Source organism: Anoplophora glabripennis, unplaced genomic scaffold, assembly GCF_000390285.2.
Source record: "Anoplophora glabripennis isolate ALB-LARVAE unplaced genomic scaffold, Agla_2.0 scaffold14, whole genome shotgun sequence".
In the NCBI taxonomy this organism is placed as follows: Eukaryota; Metazoa; Arthropoda; class Insecta; order Coleoptera; family Cerambycidae; genus Anoplophora; species Anoplophora glabripennis.
In genome coordinates, this window is record NW_019416352.1 from 775,357 (window position 1) to 797,784 (window position 22,428).

The 22,428-nt window shown below is 32.4% G+C and overlaps 2 protein-coding genes across 2 annotated transcripts; one reads left to right on the forward strand and one right to left on the reverse strand.

The window, feature by feature from the left end:
* Window positions 1–1,230: 1,230 nt before the first annotated feature.
* Window positions 1,231–6,825, reverse strand: LOC108904064 (protein kintoun). The gene is made up of 2 exons (XM_018706461.2): window positions 4,693–6,825; window positions 1,231–1,875 (listed from the first exon to the last, which is right to left on the reverse strand). Exons 1-2 carry the CDS (start codon window positions 6,747–6,749, stop codon window positions 1,647–1,649), a joined length of 2,286 nt encoding a protein of 761 aa, XP_018561977.1. The 5' UTR covers window positions 6,750–6,825; the 3' UTR covers window positions 1,231–1,646.
* A 3,960-nt stretch (window positions 6,826–10,785) lies between these two features.
* Window positions 10,786–21,953, forward strand: LOC108904048 (uronyl 2-sulfotransferase-like). The gene is made up of 5 exons (XM_018706425.2): window positions 10,786–11,320; window positions 19,691–19,848; window positions 20,897–21,037; window positions 21,469–21,635; window positions 21,691–21,953. Exons 1-5 carry the CDS (start codon window positions 10,967–10,969, stop codon window positions 21,843–21,845), a joined length of 975 nt encoding a protein of 324 aa, XP_018561941.1. The 5' UTR covers window positions 10,786–10,966; the 3' UTR covers window positions 21,846–21,953.
* The last annotated feature ends 475 nt before the right edge of the window (window positions 21,954–22,428 follow it).

Consider the following 22,428-nt stretch of genomic DNA (forward strand, 5'->3'; position numbering starts at 1 on the left):
TTAGGGTAATAACTCACATTTTTCAGTAAAATGTCTATAAGGTTATTTAAAATTAAAACTCACTTAAATAAAATAAATTATCAAAATTAAGCTGCAATTTGGATTTTTTTTAACGTGAAAAATACAATTATTATAAATATTGTGTCCCGGAGTGGATAATTTTGCAACATTTCTTTCTGTTATTGCGTTAAAGTTAGTTCTTCCCCATTTTTCTTTAAAGTTATTAATTAAATTCAAATAATATTAATTGTCACACTGTATTAGAAGAGATTTATAATTTTTATAATCATATGCTCATTACTACTGAGGTTGGTTCGTAATTTTTTGTTAATTTTGATATCCAGCCCTACTATTTGTGCAGAATCTTTCGCCCACTTCAACATTGTTTACCCCAATTAGCATATTTTCTTACATGTACTCTTCTTCATTATTTTTTTTTAAGTAAATTTTAGTCCTTCACTGCAACTGAGGTCGTCTCAGCTATGGTGAAGCTTTTGCAGACTCATCTCTGAAGATACCGATAGTGAAAAACAGCTAAATATTTAGAAACATTGGGAGCAACCAATTACAGAGGTCACTATGGAACGTCTCGGAGGACCACCATTGTTTGAGAAGCGATTCTATCCATAACGGACCAACAAGAACTGAAATGAGGATCAGGGAAGGCCTAGAGGTTCTGATAGCGAATCCGCCCTCACAGAGCTTTGCCCAAGATCAGCAAGGGCAGATCGAAGATTCCTAACGAACCAAAGCCGACAAAAAATATGTTTTAATTATTCTCACAGTAATAATGTAAGTAAATTATCTCCTTGGCACAAATAAATGAATTTGACGGTTTCTATTGGTTTAAAAAAATAATCAGTTAAAAATATTAACTTTCATGGTTTAATATGGCAATTCAGTAACACTGCACATTATACAGGGTGGTTATAGAAGTGATTTACACAAAGTGAATTTAATAAAAAAATGCGTAAATAAAACAAAATTGTTTCATCAAGGTTTTTATTAATACGGAAATACAGCCAATAAACTGCATCATTAACTAGAGAACGTGTATAAAATTCAAATATACTATAAAATCGGTAATTGTAAAAATGAAAAATAACACAATATAAAGCATTTATTATTTGTATCACATGCACGACAGAAGAAATCTCTATTTTATTGTACTTTTTAAGTAAACCAAACAAACCCTTGCCTAAACGAACCACCTATCCACTTTTTCTATTCTTTTTTTTTCTTAGTATTTTTATCGTGTGAACCCAATTACATTAAAGATATCCTTAAAACCATTAGACGTTTAGAAATAGAGGTGTAAGATGCTGAAACTACAAAGCATGATATGCTCCACTTATTATTTCATCAAGATTTAAACGAGTACGTAGGACAGTCCCGAAAGTCTTTAAGACAAAAATAAAGCAACATAAATTACAATTACATTGCAAATATTGGATGTGCTCACACATTTTTCACTGGGAATATGCAAAAAAACCATAACTATAAAACAAAGCTACATGTGACAAGCCGTAATTAAAGTGTATATTAAAATAATGATTTAGTAGAAACTAGTAGCAGAAAATGCAATAAAATGTTTCGAAAAAAAAAAGAAAAAATTTACTCCGTCCCTCGTCAATGTTTAGTCTAAATTAATTGTCAATGTCTATTTGGAAAATATCATGATCTTCCTTCTTGTTAGTCTCTTCGACTTCTTCGTTTTCGTTATTATCACACTGTTCGCAGTCCTTTGAATCTCTCTCCTTCTTGTCATCACTTTCCGACGCTTCACTCTCACTGTGTCGGCGTTCTTGAGCACGTTTCTTGTTCTTGGATTTACGTTGGTTCTTCTTCTTCTGGCCTAGGATGCTAGAATTTGATCTGCAAATACGTTTTAATGAAGAATAATTGTGGAGGGCATATATTTTAAGCTATATAGATTGTGATATATAAATATAACCATCTATTTCCATCATGAAGATAGTTTTTAAATATATTTGAAATAAAAATAATGAGATTTTGGTCATTCTAATATTATACAATACACAGGGCAATTCACAACTTATGCAAAACAATTTGGGAATAGATGCTGCTTGAGAAATGAAGTCAATATTGTAAAAAAATTTTTGTAAAATTCTTATGGTTTTCGAGAAAAAAATTGTTGAAGTTGTAGTAATTTTCAACCAATACATAGGTGGACAACCGTAATCTCTATTTCTCTATTACGCGTGGAGAGCCATGTGGCCTCAGCGACTACAAATACTGAAATCCGATTTTATAATCATCGTTACTATAGTGTTTACAATAGTTTTTTAGTAGTTAATGTCAAAAATGGCTTGCGTGTATAGCAACTCGGTGTTAATGGATATCGTTTTAATTTATGATGAAGCAAGACAACATTTGTGTTAGTTCATAGAAACTGAGTAAGATAGACCCAAATGTGTTTACACATCGGTGGACAAAATTTGTAAGAGTTGTTGTAAGGTATGCCAAATTATTATATTATTTAAAACCACAAATTAATTTTATTAATTAATAATAACAATAGTGGCAAAAGCAGTTGAATTTGCTGATATATAAAATAGGTTCTAGAAAATTATATTTATTTCTGTCCATTTTTATCACACTTTGCCGCCATGCCTGTCGCATTGTACAAGGTCAGATTTTACAGTGAACCAGTTTCAAGTGCCGTGCAGAAGTGTTTTTTAAATCATTTCTGAACTGCCTTTTTTAATTTTTTCCTTTACAAAATTTTATTTGTAAGAATCCCCTCCACATCCAATATATTTTTTTTTTTTGGATAAGTTCTGAATCACCCTGTATAATATAATATCAATTATATCAACTAGGTAGTTAAAATTGCAAAATGTTTGTCCCACTGATAACTATTTTGAAAATTGCAACCATAAGACTTCCATCTCAATTTCAAAGAAAAATGAGTCAATTTACAGTTTTTTTTTCTTTGGCTTAAATTTAGCACAGTTCAAATAAATAATTATAAAACAGTTAATTTCACAAAAAAAATTCTAAGAATTGTACACAATTTTATATAGAATTTAATGTAAATCGAAAGTCTGGAAAATGCAGTGTAGAAATTTGGCCTTTGCTTATCCTTCGAAAAATTTAAAATTTCTAAACCAATGACTTTTTTTTAGAATTATGCTAGCAATAATTAATAACAATTATTATTATATTAAGCTAATTCAAATAAATTCGAAAAATTATAACAAAGCAGGATTTTAGAAAACAGTTGTTTCTTTAACAAGCAATTAGAAACAAATAAGTGGGTTGATCAAATTTTCAAAATACTCAGAGGCATCGAAATTGTACAATTGTCGGTGACATAATTCTGTACAAATTAAGTTAATTTTTACTTTAAGTTCAAGTTTTATTAATCTGCGTCAAACATTTTATAAGATATTTGCATAGCGAGATATATTTAATAAACTTTATCACCCTTTTATTCCTTAAAATAATTTAAAAAATCATCCCCATTATAACTAGAACATACACGAGTGTTAAAATTTAGGAAAAAAATTATTCTTTTAAATTACCTGCCAAAAAAATTGTGACTTTGTTCATAATTGTAGGTACTGTAGTTTGCTTGAATACACCATTTTCGAGATAAACAATAAAATGACTACCTAGATGTCTAGATAATTATTGCTTCAGGTGTCAAAACATCAAATTATTTTTTAAATAAATATCATCGAAGTAACTAAATCTGCTATGAATTAAATTAAGTATTAATTACACGGCTTCCCTCAGCTGATTTTTCAACATCCCATTATAGGAACTTATTCTGTAGAATTTACCACTAAAGTATTTTATTTGCGCCCTGTATAAATATTCTAGAATTTATCACATATTATGTTATGCTTTATCAATGCTAACCAAGTATTTGTTGATATAATATTAGTAATTTTAATTACAAACTAACATTGTTGTTTTCGTGATAAGCTGAGCCACTAAAACTCTAGCTGGAACTAACAACAACGATATAATTTATAAATATTTTGTTCCACAAGGTCAAACAAATAATTTATATTTAATTCTTTAATCATCACTCCACTCCGTTACTTATTATTTTGTTCATATGATGCTTGGATTATACACATACTCTTATAATAATGGATAATCTGTTAATATCAATTTTAATTACACTAGAAAACGGAATTTATTAACTGAAAAAGTACATAGATATCCAGATACATGTTTGGTAGAATTTCTGCTAATTTTAGCAAATTAACTGCTAATCTGTAGAATTCTTCCTAGAAAGAAAATTAATTACAATATTTTTAAAACTTGGATATAAATACATAGTTGTGTCTAACTTTTTTTTTAATAAACGCATACTCAAGGCAAACCACATTAGCCTTGTACCATCAAATACACCAAAGATAACTGTTTACATATTTTAAAAATTATGATTACCTACTAACACAAAAATTTCAAGCAACAAACCAGCGGATAGGTGATCTGAGTGGATTTAGAAATATATTTTTAGTGGATTATTTTTTATCAGCATTGTAACGGCAATAAATTTTATCTCGGTTATAAATACCAGTACCTCGTTACAATTTATTGTATTAACTTTATTTTGAAATAATTTTATTTCAGGAATTCTAAAGCTAAATCCACAAATCTTATGTTATATGTGTATAATAATATTGGAATTCATTAGAAAACATTTCTTACCTAAACAGTTGCCTCATAACGACATCGTTGAATCGTACGGTTTTCTTCAAGCTAGTTGAAATCTCTCCATCCTCAGGGATGACCGAATCGAGGCTGGTATGGCAATTTTCAAACGAGGAAGAACAAATAAAATCATCCAAGCTAGATTCTGACACGCTACGTCCTACGGAATGACGTTTCATCGGCAGCCTTTTCAGAATACCTTTACTTTTTCTCGGGCTATAACTATTGCAGCTTAACTCATCTCCACTCGATTCGTATGAGGTGCCTACAATATCAATAGCTTTGCTTTGCGTTTTCCTTTCTATAATTTCTTCCACACTACTATTCAAATCACTTGAAGGAGACGACTGTTTTTCTTCATACTTCTCGATCTCGTTTTTGCTGTTCTTTTCTTCTTTTCCATCAGATTCTTTCATTTGACCATCCTCTTTATTTTCTTCAAGGATTTGATTGAGGATCTCAGGTTCTTCAACATATTTTTCTGTTAAATTTTCTTCAGCAACACCATACAAGTAAGACTTGATTTGTTTGTCGTAAGTTTTGAAATGTATCTGAAGTACTACGTTGTTATCCCAAACTTCTATAGTTGTGTTTTCTTCATCAATTCGGTGCGACAGAAATTTTAGAAAGAACGCGTAATATGATGGGTAGTAACTTGAGCCTATACTGGTAAATTTTATGTGAATTGACGAGCTTGTACTATCGATAAATTTACCAACAGAATTTTCATCTACATTTTTAACGTTCAAGGTAAATGCAATGATATTTTCAAAAACATGACAAGTAAATTCGGGTAAGTTGTAATGTATATTTTCATCTAAGAATTTAGTCCTAAACTCACTCGAATTTTCCGTACATTTTTCACTAGGTTTATGTTCACTAACTAATTGTCTGTTTTCTTGTTTTTCACTAACTTCCTCCTCGGATTCTGGGGTACCTGGAGAAAATTGATCACTTTCTACGCCACTATCATCCTTACAGTCACACAGCAACAAATTTGTATTGCGTTTTACGGGTAGCGTTACTACAAGTTTCTTCAGGTCTTTATCAAATTTAGCATTACCCACTGATTCATTGACGTTATATGGTAATGTTAAATTAAGTTTGTACTTGGCAGGTTTTTCACTTACAAGTTGTACTGTTTTTTCTGTAACGTCTAACGTAATATCCGTTGCAGATTTTATCAAAGGCAAATTAATCTCTACTATAAGTTCTTTCGGTATTGCTGCGTTCATTTTCGACTCTTTATGCTCAGTAAACTCCTGAATGTCCACATGACTTCTATGCTTGATGACATACTTTGGTGTCGCATAGACAGATTTGTCTTCAACACTGCTTTTCCTAGACGATTTCTTAGGTTTTTTGGATGGACTAGAATTAACGTTAGGCATCTGAGCATAAATTTTATCAAACATTTCCTTTTCTTCAGGTAAGCGCTCAACTGGTTTAGTTTCGGAGGGTTTTCTTATGACACTAGCACGTGGGACACCCTTGTAGGAAAGCTTTGGAAACTTCAGGTTCTTCTTGTCCAAGGAGACATCAAAACTTGATTCTACAGCATCTAAAGCAGCACTATTCACCATAGTGCGAAAGGTCTTATTTTTCTCTGCTAAATGGAGGGTGTCTGGATGGAAAACTACGTCAAACACTTGGCAACGTACACCTTTATTATCTACGTCTTCACGAGGGGGTGACAGTGAATGTGGCAACGACCAAGACAAACCTTTCTCTCCTTCCTTGATCGTGGGAGATGATGATGGTTTTTTTATGTGATCGTTGGCACAGATATTGATGAAAGCTTTCTGATTGCCGTTTACACTAGTTTTTATCACGTAACCCGGTTTGGGATGAATAAAAGTAACATCAACACCACGTTCTTTCTCTAACTGAGTGATTTCTTTTTCGTACAGCTTCTTGTTTTCGGGGTTTTGGACCTCCTCCACGTAGTCACTGAGCAGCTTCCTAAATTCCTTGTTCTTCAGAGCCTCACCTATCCGTTCTACTTCGTCACGTGATAAGTCCAACTCTCGAAGTTTATCAAACGAATTTGCCATTGCAAATATTATGCAATATTTACGAAAAACAATATAAACGGGATACGTAAAAGCGCATGAACCAAAATAAACAATCTGCGTCTGGAAGTTTCCAATGCTCACGTGGACGAATCAGCCGGTTCTCTGTTTTTGTTGCCGGCTCGTCTAATTCTAGGAGTACAAGCGCGAAATTTGAACGTGAACTAGATATCCTTTCCCGTGCACACTAAAATAATCGCGACATTTACTGTTCCAGAGAAAACTTTCAACTTATCGAAGCTTCAAATATAACAAATATTATTTAACGCCACGTAACCTTGGCGAATACTATAACCCCATTGTTATTTTTAAAACTTGGCAACGAACCGAGGAAACAAACCGTGAAGAGATCCAGACCCGGTTATTATTATTACATGAATGTATTATTTAATTAAATCCTCGTATAAAAACTAATCTAATAGAATCAGCTCTGATTTGCTTACAAGAGTCAGAAATTATACTACCTCTGATACTACCACTATACTGACTGACTAGTTAACGTATTATATATGGCTTCCTACGATATTAAAAGTACCTAATACTTAATAATTGTTATTATAGTTACTTATTAAAAATTAGGTCACATTTTATTGTTAGCGTAGCAATCCTTGTTTTAAATTTAAATGCTTGTTTATTTTATACTATACTTTAATGCATATCTATTATCTGGCTATTTTAATTATTTCATTGCGTAATCCTACTTATTTAAATATGTATATACCTATTGCTAAGAAGTTTTCAAATAATATGTTATGATGTTATTTACATTTTGAAAACCATCATGGTCTTCAGTTTTTACATCCATTTTACAGGGTGGTCTATAATGATTAATGAATGGGTCGTATACAGGGTGGTCCGAATTTTATGCAGGAAATTTCGAGGGTAGATAGATCTCTTTAAAACAATATGTACAATATGCCTTATAAACTTAGGTCTGGAACGGCCCCATTTTGGAGATACAGGGTGTTGAGGTTTTAAAAAAAATTGATTTTTTGTTTATGTCAAGGAGTTACCCACAAACGTCCACACGATTTTCTTTCTGTTGTTTGGTCATCAAAGAGGAACAAATTTTGCTGCAACTCGATGTATGTTCAATTTTTCAGTTAAAATTTCATGGTATGACCCAATTGAGATGCAATGCTTCTGCAATTTCTCTGACAGTCAATCGGCGATTTGCACGCACTAGATCTTTGACTTTCTGAACGTGGAAGTCATCAGTTGAAGTTGAAGGTCCTATTGGTTGAGGATCATCTTCAATTGATTGACGACCACTTTTAAAGACGTTGCCAGTTTTGCGCAAAATTTTACATACATACAACAATCCAAGAACATCTGGTTACAGAGGAGGGTATGCGCCACGCAATCCCAACCAAAACAGACCTCGTATAAAAATGCCCTTAATTTTCAAAGTTCAATAAGCTCTTAAAACATCTGTATTTCATTTCGAATTCCCTTGTGCATACTGTTTTTTTTTCAGAATTTCGTAAAATAACTTATTGTAATGTCCTTATAACACACGGTGGCACAATCACTCATTAAAATTGTCCATTGCACCGCATTTAAATCGAGTTACAGATATATTAGAAGGTAGCTTTGTACAAGATCTTGCACAATATGTCACTTTGTAAGTAATTCATGCTCTACGCAACTGCATTATTTAATGAACATTCTCCAAACAATTAAGTAGATATATTATATGCAGTTACATTACACATTTGACAATTTTGAATTTAAACTTACAATAAGTTCAGGAAAACATCTCAAGCCTATTCACACAAAACGATTTCACATTTTTGATAAAAATGTAGGTATTGTAATCGTTTTAGTAACGCTTTATACTTTGTTGCGGCCCTGGAGATTTTTTTAATCTTTCCCCGAGACCCGTTTTTTTAAGGACAATTCCAAGAAAAAATTATAATTTTTCGCACCAAATTTACTAGCATGTAGTCAACTGGATCACCTCAAAAATTAATTATCATTTAGTTTACAACTTGTCCAGAATGATGGTGCAAAAGTTCTACTTTCTTACATTTTTTATGATTTGGTAGTTGATACGCAGAGCTACAAGTATACAGGGTGTTTCAGAAGGCCTCCCGTAAATACAGGGAGTGATAGTACGACAAAAAATTTTTTTTTTGTATTATGAACTATATGTAGGTCTATCTCTTGTTTTCGAGATACAGAGCTACAAAATAAATTTTTTTAAATAGAATTTTTACGAAAATTTCCAAACAGTGCGAAATGTTTTTATGAAATTTGGCATTTCGGGGTTTTAAAGTATGCCAAATACGCTGGTCTAATTATTTTTTGAATACTTCATAGAGGGCGCTAGTTATGCTACATTCCTGTTGCATTTTAAGTTCTAATTTTTTTAAGGTTAGGCTTTTTACCATTCGGACACCATTTTATAATGTACAATTTTATTTTTTTTAAATAATGTAAGTAGTAAGTACTCTTGTTGGAACTTCCTAATATGGGCGGTTTTCGAAGTCACTGAAATCACTAAAATTTTGATATAAAGTTAATTAGAGTTTAAAATATTACTAAGAATGTATTCGTTGTTTATAAGACATCCATCAAAAAGTTTTGACCTAAGCCTACTCTGAAAAAAATCACTTATTTTACACACCGTAATATTGTAAAAATTATCTAAAAGCCTTTTTTCTCGAAAACCGTCACATTATGAAGTTCTAATAGCAAGAGTACATTATTTTCAGAAAATAAAATTGTAGGTACATTATAAATTGGAGTCCGAATGGTAAAAAACTTAACCTAACCTTAAAAAAATTAGAACTTAAAATGCAAAAGGAATGTAGCATAACTATTGCCCTCTATGAAATACTCAAAAAATAATTAGATCAGCGTATTTGGCATCCTTAAAAACCTCAGAATACGTAAAAATTCTATTTAAAAAATTTTATTTTGTCGCTCTGTATCTCGAAAACAAAAGGAGTTAGACATATGGTTCATAAGACAAAAAATTCTTAATTTTTGTCGTACTCCTTGTATTTACGGGAGGTCTTTCTGAAACACCCTGTATAGTACGGGAAGGGTGCTTGTCCGTCATTCATACAAATAAAGTATTATATTTTCTGTAATGTAATAACAACCAAGAAACCTTTTGACTCTGTTGTGTTACATACTTATACACTATGTTAAGGATAAAAATGTTATGTAAAATATTAGAAGATCAACTTTGCCTTATAATTTTTGTTTTATATTTGAAAGGTAGGTAAAAAATAAAAAGCGAGGGATGGTAAGATTGTCCATAATTGTAGATATCATGTTTTTCTCTGGTAACTTTTTGAATATGAAGAGAAAATTTAAGTGTACATAGTTAGTTACAGCAAAGACTTATTAGCTTCTAAAAAGTCTCTTATTTGTAGTAAAAAAGGCAATTGCTGCTAATGTCATTCTAAGATGGCAATTTACCAACCGCTATAAAAGCAAACGTAGCTAAGAAGATGACTTTGCAACAACACAAAAAAAGCGAAACAATTTTTAACCCCTATTTAAACAGAAACTTTCTTAGTGTTAATCTGTTTCTGATGAGGCTAGATGACATTTCCCTCAGTGTACTATTGATTTCATGCTAAATCTGAAGGTAATTAATTAATCGATTTCGCATGTACAAAAGTATTTTAATGAATTTCAACTTTCAAGCAAATAAAGCAACCTTGAAGGTGTATTTGACCCAATTATCACATTTTAGCCCCATAATTTTGGTAGTTGTTGTACTCCTTCATCTAAATACACCCTGTATGATGTACGAAGCAATTAAAGCCAATGTGCATCACGGTTTTTATCAGCGACCCATATTTTTCCAACACGAAATGGAAAGTTGCCGTGTGTTATTGTTATTACTCATGCCAACGGTTCCAGTTCCAGTTGCTGCTCGTGAAAAATCACTCCCATTAAGCCCAGTTATCCCACTTTTCCTCGTTATGTAACTCGAATACTTTCGTCTGCCTTATAACGACCGGCCTCGCCGACTTAAATATCATTTTGTAGACGAGATGCTTCCCTCCCAGTGTTCCATCGAAAGCCGTTGGACGTTTAAGGTTACCTTTCACCTTTACATTTGATTTAAGATGTTAGTGCGGTACCAGCCGACCTACTGACATTCTCTACAGGACCGGGCGTCGATTCAACACCCGAAACAATAGTTCAGTGTCAGTGCGCGCAGGAATTTTTGGAAGATGAGGAGGAGACTGAAGACGCAGTGGATGTGGTTGACAGTGTTCATCACGGTTTCCTTCAGTGGTACTTTTCTGTTGAGGGGGAATCACGTGAGGGAGTTCCAGTCGAACAGGACGACCGGCAGGACCACGGAGTCGTCGTTTTCTCTGGCGTCGATGAAGCACGTGACCAAATCCCTGGCGGAGTTGGGGAAGATGGACGATGTGAACAGGCACTTCCTGTTCTTGAACCACGTGCCGAAGTGCGGCTCGGAAATACTGATCCTGCTCTTGCAGAAGCTGCAGGGGTCCAACAATTATAGACACGTGCGTTTGACGGGAGGGAACAAGAGATATTTGATGAGATCGCAACAGGTGGGTGCAGAAGTTTGACTATTTATGGGGTACAGAGGTATTAGCCCTCATTTTGAGTAGGTACGTTTATCTAAAAAAATAAGTGAAAAAATTGCGAGCTCAATGAACCTGCATCATTAGAAATAGCTTGTTTTATACATGGTGATTCAGGTTTAATCTGGATAACTTCAGGAATCGATAAACAGGTTAAGACAATGTTATTCATGATATAAACTTATTTCCTAAATAGCTTCGTTTCGGAGATAGAAGGCGTTGAAATAGAATTTTTTCCAGCTTTTGCCTCATACCTCTTGAACCACTTACCCGATTGAGGTGAAAGGACCCCGCAATAATCTTATGGAAATTGGGTTTCTGTCAAATTGTCTGAATTTTTGATATGTTGTAGATTTTGTCATCCTGAACAAAAGTCTCCATGGGCACAAAGTGCCAAAATGAACATTTTGGCAGCTACGGAGCTGCCAAAGCTCCCCTGACCCGTTGCAAAACTATTCATTTTCAATACTATTTACAGATGTCAAAAGCATATTTTAATTATTCTAATATATAGGGTAATGTTTTTGAGGTCACTGGATTCAACCCTCATGTCAGATTGGACAAATTGACCGTTGACAGCTGTCAATACACTGTCAACGAAGAATAGAAAAGTAAATATTCTCTTTTCACATTGAGAGTTTGGGCTTTTGAGGGAGCTGAATTCAATTCTCATGCCAGATTGGCAAAATTGACAGCTGTCAACTGTCAATTTTTCCAATCTGGCATGAGAATTGAATTCAGCGACCTCAAGAACCCAAACTCTCAATGTCAACAGAGAATATTTACTTTTATATTCCTCGTTGACAGTCAATTGACAGCTGTCAACTGTCAATTTTGCCAATCTGGCATGAGAATTGAATTCAGCTCCCTCAAAAGCCCAAACTCTCAATGTGAAAAGAGAATATTTACTTTTCTATTCTTCGTTGACAGTGTATTGACAGCTGTCAACGGTCAATTTGTCCAATCTGACATGAGGGTTGAATCCAGTGACCTCAAAAACATTACCCTATATATTAGAATAATTAAAATATGCTTTTGACATCTGTAAATAGTATTGAAAATGAATAGTTTTGCAACGGGTCAGGGGAGCTTTGGCAGCTCCGTAGCTGCCAAAATGTTCATTTTGGCACTTTGCGCCCATGGAGACTTGTTCAGGATGACAAAATCTACAACATATCAAAAATTTAGACAATTTGACAGAAACCCAATTTCCATAAGATTATTGCGGGGTCCTTTGGAACACAAACACTCCTTATGATCTTATATAAGCTTCTTAAGTTTGAACAACCTACCCCCTTAGAAGTGAATTTTGTGTGCTACCCCCTTCTACATTATGTAAAATCTTCCAAAAAATTCAATAATTTCTATAAAACAGCCACACACCATTTTTGTCTCATTAATTTTGAAAATTTTTCGTTTCTTATTTTCTTTTTCGATATTTGGCCTTGTTACTGAGATATTCAATGAAATCCGTAAGAGTGTAGCGTCCCAGTTTTTTTAAATTTCATTTAACGTTATAGCAACCCATGAAAAACAAAACTCACAATGATTTGTATAAACTGACGTTTGTGAAAATAATCGTTAAAAGTATCGGTCGATAGCCGCACGGTTTAAGGCGTCAGTACTTAAACTGTGTGTAAAATGTGTGCTATCTGCCCGGGTTTCGAATCCCGCGGCCGATAGACCGTAGATTAGCTATGCTTGTACAGAGGATTGGCACCCTCTGTGCAGGTATGGTAGGGTGGAAGAATGTTGGCTTGGGTCAATGTGAGAGATTGACACCGGTTGGCACTTGACCACCCCCCTAATTAATGAGGTTTTCCAGGTTTCCCTCATTCCTGCACTGAATGGTGGTTAGGTCCTACCAACATAAGTCGTTTCTGGGCGCAAATGCGGCCTGCTTAATAATAATATGCCGCCTCCTCTCCCGCACAAGTCCCCGACTTCTGGGCTAATTCTCGTAGTTAGAATGAGGAGTAGAGATATTATTATTATTATTATATTATTATTATTTCAAAAGTATTTTTAGTGCTAAGAAAAGAGAAAAAATGCCTACCTCAACGCCCTCTATCTCTAAAACGATGCGATTTACGAAATAAGTTTATATCATGAATGAACATTATTTTAACCTTTTTGTCGACTCCTGAAGTTATCCAGATTAAACCTGAATCACCCTGTATACAAGGTGATTCACAAATAGTGACCAAAAATGGAACCTCGTATTCTTTGTTGAATTTTAAGGGGAATCTTTCCTATAAAGTTTTTATCTAGGATGCTTCGTTAAAAAGATACAGGGTGTTAAACTTCAAAAAATATTTTGAATTTTTTAAAATAATTTAAAAACTAGCAAATGAAATAATTAGAAACTGGGCACATGTATTTATGTAAACATTGTCCAAAATCTGAGGGCTTTTCCTAAAATATACATGCTGCAGTGGCGGAGATACCGGGTATCAGTGCCATATTTTTCTAAATAAAATAGTACGCCACGGTAACAACCATGATATTTTCGGATTCGTCTTTCAGTTTTCTACAAATTACTACTCTTTTATGTTTTTCGAAAAAAGCCTGCTTTTCGAAAATGCTGAAAAATAGGTACAATTTTTAGCTTACACTGAAAAATCTTCGGAACACCAAAAATTCTCAATATTTGATAACTAATTCACAACAAACAGACAATGATTGTGTAATTAATTTCCATTTGGGGCTTGAAAAAACTTACAACAAGTTTGTAGTATTTTTAAAACCTTTAATGCAATTTTTTATAATTATTATATTCTGAGTGTTTCTAAAACATGGTGCTAAACTGAAACACCAGAAGAAAATGTTATTTTAAACAAAAATGTTCGTATAACAATGGGGCTGAAAATGCTTAGTTAAAAAAGTTTTAAGGCGATAAAATCGCTCTGCCAAACATTTTTTATGTAAAATACGTTTTTTTAAGTGGCACCAAAAAGATAACTACCTACTTTTTTATCTCGATGCGTCGTTTTTGGCAATAAACATTTATATGTGTTATGCGTCGATATATTAGCACCAGTTTGTAAAATAAATGTGTTGGAATCTTTAACTACATATTTAAAGCCTATCGAAATTAGAAACTCATAAAAAACGTAAAAGCTCACTCTTTAACATCAATATTCTTACCAGTTTGCTTTCTTTAGAAAACGGTACAGATTGCGAAAATGTTATAATTTACCAAAATTAAATTAAAATAACTTTTTCTCCATGCATGGAAACAATAAAATAGAGAGTCCAACGACTTGGATCGAGTTTCATTTGGATCTGATCAGCTGCTTTGGAATAAAAAAGAAAAAACGTTTTTTATGTTCGGACAGGAAACTTTTTCCTTGAAGTAACATTTCCTATCTCCTCAATTTGGCACCAAATTTCAGAAGCATAATAAATAAATTTAATACAAAAACAAATTAACTAATTCTGCATTCAAATTATGTTAATTTTTTTGCATAAATGCAATCTCTTTTCAAAGAATACCACTAGTTCACCTGGATACATATTTATACGAGGTCGTAAAATATATCTGACAACTTTAATGGGTGTATGATATAATGGAATCATTAATATCACTTGGAACGGCCAGCTAGAAGATAAATTGCCTCATATTCTTTTTACAGACATAAAAATTGATGTCAGATTAATTCCACCTTCACATATTTGGAAACGGCTATTGACTTTCAGGAGTTTAGAAGGCGCTTATATTATATTGCAAAATGTGTATAATTATTTCGTAATACCAAATAGGCAATTTGTTTTCGTTTATTTGGTTAGCCAGATTGGGATTCTTACTTTCTCTTTGATATGTCAATAAATAAAAAAGTTTCTGTAAAAGTTGGAGGAAAAAATAATAAATGATGTCCTTATAGACGTTTTACTTATAAAATAAACACCTACTTTTTTAATTTAATTGGGTGTTTTTGCCACACTGAAAGAAACAGATTTTAAATAACCTAAGTGTTTTGCGAAGTTCTTTGTTAACATCCAAAGTCTATAGTGAAATATCAAACAATTACCTAGCGACTTATTGCGAGATATTTCTGATTAGGCAAGAACTACCTTCCTTTTTCCAGGTGACAAGATACCCAATTAAATAAAAAATATGAAAAAAATGCCACAAATAATTAGACAATAAGTAGGTACCTAAACGATTTAAGAAGCATTTATACCCAATTAAGGGGACATATAGATTTGTGTCTAGTTATGTATTTTCTTTATTAACAAATATTATTTCTAAATTATTACTTTTTTAGTATTGTTTATTCTTGTTCAATTCATTCAATATTTATAAACATATTTTCTGCCACAAAACTGGAAAACTTGGGAAAAAAGTATTACCTATACTGAAATATTGTATGCACACAATGAAATACAATAATACACTTTTAGATTTAAAATAATCCTCACTTCTTAGTTTTCTGAGTGTAGCATTAGGAAAATAAAAAATTGGTTCTGAATGACTAAGCCAAAAGGAAGGTGTAAATTATACGACAGTAGTTAAAGCGAGACGTTAATTAATCTGCATTAAAATTTGTAATTCAAATGAGATTTCCATTTCCGTTAAAGTCGAAACTATTACAACACGCCGTGTACAGAATCTTGGTGAAAGACGTAGGCTTTATTTCAATCACGTTATTTTGAAATAAGTAGATACTTGAAATCGAAATGAAATTAATTTAAAACAACTCTCAGCTGGTTGGGCGAGATATTAAACGAGGATTAAAATATGTAATAAATATTAATTTTTGCAAAAAGAAACAATAAAATCAAGCAACACATTGGTTTTTTATTATTCAACTGTTTAACCTTATAACCTAAAATACAGAAATATTGAAAAATGTTTTTATTTTTAGGTTAAAAGCGTAATAAAGTATTACGTCTTTTCTATACGTTGTTATAAACGTACAGCATGATACAAAAAGTAGGTCAGACATAGAGAATATTCTTATACAGACATTTCATAAATGTTTACAAGTCACGCGACCGCCGAACCCAACATTGCACGATTGGTACTGGTGACGAAAATTCCCTAAATCTTGACGTCACCGATATTAATGATTCGTTTACAATGAACAACAGCAAAACGGCACGTCTACGCTCGAGATAATGCAATCGCTGTTTGGTTGAATAGAATTTCGTAAAAAATTACACTAATCACAGCTGGTGAAACAGAATATTGTGTTTTATCTTGATCTTATTATTTTAATCATTTTTAATTTTACCGTAATTTAATTACCAAGGAAGTAATAAATAATATTACTGTTCTAAACAAAATTACTCTATGCAAAATTTCAATTAAGAAAACAATAGAGCTTAAATTAAATTAAATAATCCTTTTTTTAACACCCTGTATTTTAAAAAAGAAGCTCCCCAATGCTAAATGGATAAGGAGAGTCCTATTATGTTTACTCAAAAATTTTATGTTTTGTAACACTGTATAACTAGTAATTAACAAATCTTCATTTTTTTATTCGATTATTGTGCCTGACATCACTTTTAATAAAAGTTTTAGGCGTGTACTTATATCCTGTAGTTTATTGCTGAAATAAGTCTGTAGGAAATTTTCTTGGTTCTTTCTTAGATAATATTACTCATAGAATAGAACGAACAAAGCTCTTTGTGTGGGCTAATTTCTTTAATCACATAGCTTACTATTAAAAGACCTATTTTTGACATGAGTCATTTGGTAAAGGTCAGTCCCCACAACATTGGCATTTGCAGACATATTTAGGTTCAGTCTTGCAATACAGTCAATTCAGCTGCTGAATCGGCATTGTATCATACTTTCTTTTCGGTAAATCGAATCTAATCGGTGAGATTGACTTGGGTAGGGCACATTTTTTCGAACGTTGTTCATCAACTTATGGAGCTTTTGTCCGTAGTAAATTCTTTGATCGTATCATATTTAACCTTTAACAGCTTTGCCCAATACTTATGGTGGTTAAAAAATATGACAACGAATTATTCATTGCATTTTTTCGTAATGATTGGCAGTAAAAAGGCGGTACTTATTTTTTCTTTCCTTTCAGCTGTCTTTTATAAAAAGCAAGTATTTGTGTTCTGCCTATATGTAACATATACACTTTCACATTTAAGTTGAGTTAGGAATACATCCTGTTTGATTCAATTAAACAAACTTTCCTTTACTTCGACAATTAGTATTTTATATTTGTACATTGTTTCTACAAAACCTTTCACCATCATCAAAGACTGGTACCTACCATTTGTTCGCGAGATTTTAACAAATTTCGCAATTGTTTTAAGTCATACGTCAAAGCCTATTCTTATCAACAATTATTTTGACTTCGATGTTGTTCTAAAAGAAAAATTAGGAATTGGGAATATTTGACCAATCTATTGTTGCAAACAACAAGTTTAATGAACTTTTAAGTTTTGTTGTCTATAGAGTAAATTAACTCGATCGTAAAGCAGGCCACACAGGGTAAAGCATAATACGGCTTTCGATGTATGACTGGCTTAAGGGTTCATTCGCTTTTCGGAGTTCCATGGATAGCTAGATAAATAGCAATTATAATAACACAGGCCGACAAAATTTGGCCGACCCTCTAACCCAGAAACCAACCAACGATTTTGGTGCGCTGAATCCGAATCCGGAGCCCAAATTTCTCAATACACCTTTTTAGTAGTGACGTCACATACGCCAAATAATAGACAACACCATATTGAAAATTGTCATGAAGAATTTCTCAATATTTTTACTATACCGATTTTCGACCGTATGTAGGTATATCCGTTTGGATATAAATGCCAAAAAATGGCTTATTTGTCATACTGCGATATTCTGGCAGTATTAGAAATATTTAACAAGTTTCAAACCCTAAACTAGTAGAATTATAGAATTTATATATTTAAATTTATAGAACAATATTGACTTTTATAGTAATTAATAAATTAAAATTATATCAATATTACTGAGCATGTGCGTTTTTTACATATTTGAGGTTATGTTTGTTACATAGATAGGTACATTTTTTTGCTAAAACCATTAGGTAATAGGCTCTTAAAGTACTATGCTTACTCTTTAAAACGCACTTAGATTTATTCCGATATCAAATTTTATTTTGTCTTTGAAAAATCCCATGTTGAAATTTAAAAAGTTTGACTTATTTCTCGATTTTTGAATATACTGACAACACAGCACCACAAACCTAAATTCATCGGCACCCGGAAGTAGAGATCTTACATGTGTTTGGGGTCGCTGATCATGAATCTGAACTCCAAAATTCTCTATCACGTCAAATATTGCAATAAACTTTAAAAAATATCTATAAATTTGATATATTTGATATTTTACGCATTATAACGATCTGGAAATACATTTACGCGCAATACGCTCAAAACCGAACATAAACCATTATCCCAAAAACCCTATGCCCATAAACTCTTAACGCATAAACTCCAAACCCATACTCTAAAAATAGAGAAATAAGTCAAACTACTAAAATTCAACACGCGGTTTCTCAAAGACGAAAAATGATATCGAGATAAATCCTAGTACATTTTAAAGAGTAAGAATAGTACATTAAGACCCTATTAATGGTTTTAGCGAAAAATTACCTATACATGCAACATAACCTCAAATATGTAAAAAAATCGCGATTTTGACACTTTTAGGTTAGGATATCTCGAAAATTAAAGCGAATTGAGAAATTTGGACCTCGGATTCAGCGCACCAAAATCATTTGGGACAGTATATTTGTGTTGTTGGATTAAAATCTTATCGGCCTGTGTAATTAATGCAAGTGAAAGTCGAATGAAATACACTGCTAGTGAATAATTATAAACTGTGAAAGAATTTGGTTTGGTCTTGTGTAATACTTCTACTGCATATGGTTCAAATAATAACAGAATGAAATGCCAAAGTGCATTACTAAAATTGGTCCTAACTAGATAGCATTTATTTGTTTTTAAAGAAACTGCAATTAAAATTATATGGAGATTTAGATATACTTCATTTTATACATCCTTCTCTAAGTTCTAATTGCATTTTAAAATTAGGTGTAGATATCGATGATGTATTTAATAAAGTAACTTTTGAGTTATGGCAACTTTGTCATGTTTCACACTAGTTTGAAAATTTTTAATGTATCCGCATCTGATTTTAATAAAAGGCACACATTTTCCTACTACAAATAAATGGATAAAATATTTGTACTAGGTCTAGGTATTATTAAATACATATGTAATTCACATTCTTATGCTATAAATATTTTTATGACAAAAAAATTTAATTTATCCAAAATGTTGGTAACTATGAAGTATAACACCATTAATGTAAAGTATATTTCTACTTTATTTTAGGAAGCACTAGTCTTTGAGATGTACGACATTATCCGAAAAGAAGCTATTCCATTGAGCTTCGACCGCCATGTCTATTTCATCAATTTCACCAAATTTGACAGACAGCTACCAACTTATATCAACTTAATTAGGGACCCAGTGGACAAAATCCTCTCCAGGTAATAAGAATTAATTAATAAATACGTTTTTCTGTTCAGTAGCTCTTATTATTGTTAACTGAAAGTTAAATAGTGTCCCAAATTTCACGCAAGAAGTAATTTTGACAGAAAACAGGTTTTTAATTAAAAATCGTAATTTTTTTATTGATTCATAAAGTACACTGTATAGGGTTATGTATGGAATAACATATCGGGTAAATGGGTCTCCAAGGTTTTGCTGGCACATACGCACCCTTGTCGAAATTTTCCACGATCGTTTTCTATAAATGCGGCTGAATTTCGTTGATACAGTGCTCAGTTTATTAATCCTTGTTGGCATAAATCTAAAACCTAAAGAAAAAAAGTCCAACTGTGTTAAATCGCATGATCTAGGCAGCCAATTTTGATCACCGAAACGGGAAATTACACGACCAGGAAATTAATTGAATTGTTTCTCGAGCTGTATGACATGTCTTGTTGAAACCACATGTCGTCTACATTCATATCTTGCAATTTTATGCACAAAAAACTGGATTAACATTTCGCGATAGCGCCCTTAACTGTTATTGCCTGTCCAGTCGCATTTTTTAAGAAGAATGGTCCAGCTCAAAATCCGCAACCAAACAGTGACACGTTGTGGATGCATTTGTTTCTCAACAATCACTCGTGAATGTAATTTCTGAACCCCAAATTTTGTCGTTTAAAAAAGCCATCAAGATGAAAATGACCCTCATCGCTAATGATGATTTTGTTCGGAAAATCAGCATCCACTTGTTCCATAATCCATACAACGATCTTTCCTCTCTCTGCGTGGTCAGTAAGATTCAGTTCTTGAGTAATTGAACTTTGTAATGAATATGCAAATCTTTCATGAGAATACACTGTCTATATTGTTCAGCTTATGAAAACGCGTTGGTTGCTCTTTCGTATAGCGTTCCATTTTTAATAACCCTGAACCGTCAACTGTCACATTGTCTTTTTTACGTTGGCAACACTTTACCACACAAACGGCGCAAAATTCAAACCTTGCATGAATTTTGGGACACCGGATATATTGATTTTATTTCAGGACGTCGTATAATGATAGACTGGGGAAAAAAGACTTTTACTCTAAATGTTTGATGAGGAAGAAAAACAACTGCAATTTCAAGAATGGTAAAACATATGACCTCACCATCCCTTATTTCTGTGGCCATGATCCAAGATGCATGTAAGTGTCTAATAAGAATATTTAAACAATTTAATATGATTTACTAAGCGTGGCTATGTCTCGATGGTTCACAACTTGGTATGAGTTCATCTCACAAGCTTGTATAATGAATTATGCAAACCAATAAAGTGTTTACAGCAAACAACTTTAAACTATGTTATTTTGATTAACGATGATTCATCAACGGATTTTGCATATTTATAAAATTCAATACTTCTTTCAATCTGGTCCATACTGAGTTGATGGCAATATTATTTAATCAAATTAGAAAAAAGATGTAGGTATACTTTTTATGAAGAAAATTCTCATTTAATAGGGCCTTTAATAATTATTTTTTTATTGTTAAAATAATATGTTACAAGCATTTCAAATACACATTCATTTACACAATCAGAAAAGTTGTGTTGATTATTAACATTTCTATGTTTCAGGATGCTCAACAACGATTGGGCTCTCCAGACTGCTAAAGCGAATGTGGAGAAATACTACCCCGTGGTTGGTGTTCTAGAAGAGTTAAATGTAACTCTGGAAATTTTGGAATACAAAATTCCTTACTTCTTCAAAGGAATCCAAGACCTTTATAAAAAAGACTTGCTTAGTAAGCAAAGCTTCCAGTCATTGTTGCATAATATTGAGATATTGTTTTATTTTAGAAGTTTATAGAAATAAAAAGAAGCCTAAAATACTGAAGATTGTTCAGAAGAAACTGAAGGAAACTCTAGTGAAGGAATACGAGTTTTACGAATGGATAAAGAGTAGGTTATTTAGACAATTGCAGATCATGTATGGTGATCATAATTCACACTGAAAGTACAAACCAAGAAAGATGAAGAACGTTACCAAAGACTGCTAGCATTAAGGAAATTATTATATTATGTTAATATGTGATGTCTAATAAATGCCTATATTAGGAGAATATTCGATTTCTTTTACTGTTCCTGTACGTATATTTCTTGTTTGTTTAATGGATTAATAGTAAAAATCACTTATATAATCACTAATTTTATTAATTATTATTCAAATTTTAATTATATTCAACATTATTTTTTAAATAAAAGTTTGTGTGAGATGCAAATGAATAATTTTGCATAATGAAATCAAACTACATTAGGTATATACTACTGGAAAAAATATTATATTTCATAAATTTTTAATGATTTTTGAAAGGCTGTATCTCAGTGACAAATGGTCGTGTCAAGGCATTTTGAAAAAAAAAATTAAGTTATGATTATCGAGAAATCAAAAATATCTCGAGGAAACTTTTTTTTTTGGATTCCACGGCCTCAGGAAAATTTTTTCAAACTCAATCAATATAGGGATCAGTTAGCTTGTTTAATTTGCTTTTTGAAAGGTCTCCCTACGACTGTTGGTTACCGAAATGTCGATGGTTG

Excerpts from the sequence above, each read along its gene's own strand:
- LOC108904064 (XM_018706461.2), bottom strand. The coding sequence starts at position 6,749 with ATGGCAAATTCGTTTGATAAACTTCGAGAGTTGGACTTATCACGTGAC. Across the intron at positions 1,876-4,692 it reads GTTATGAGGCAACTGTTTAG|ATCAAATTCTAGCATCCTAG; the intron begins GTAAGAAATGTT and ends ACGTATTTGCAG.
- LOC108904048 (XM_018706425.2), top strand. The coding sequence starts at position 10,967 with ATGAGGAGGAGACTGAAGACGCAGTGGATGTGGTTGACAGTGTTCATC. Across the intron at positions 11,321-19,690 it reads ATTTGATGAGATCGCAACAG|GAAGCACTAGTCTTTGAGAT; the intron begins GTGGGTGCAGAA and ends ACTTTATTTTAG. Across the intron at positions 21,038-21,468 it reads GGCCATGATCCAAGATGCAT|GATGCTCAACAACGATTGGG; the intron begins GTAAGTGTCTAA and ends TCTATGTTTCAG.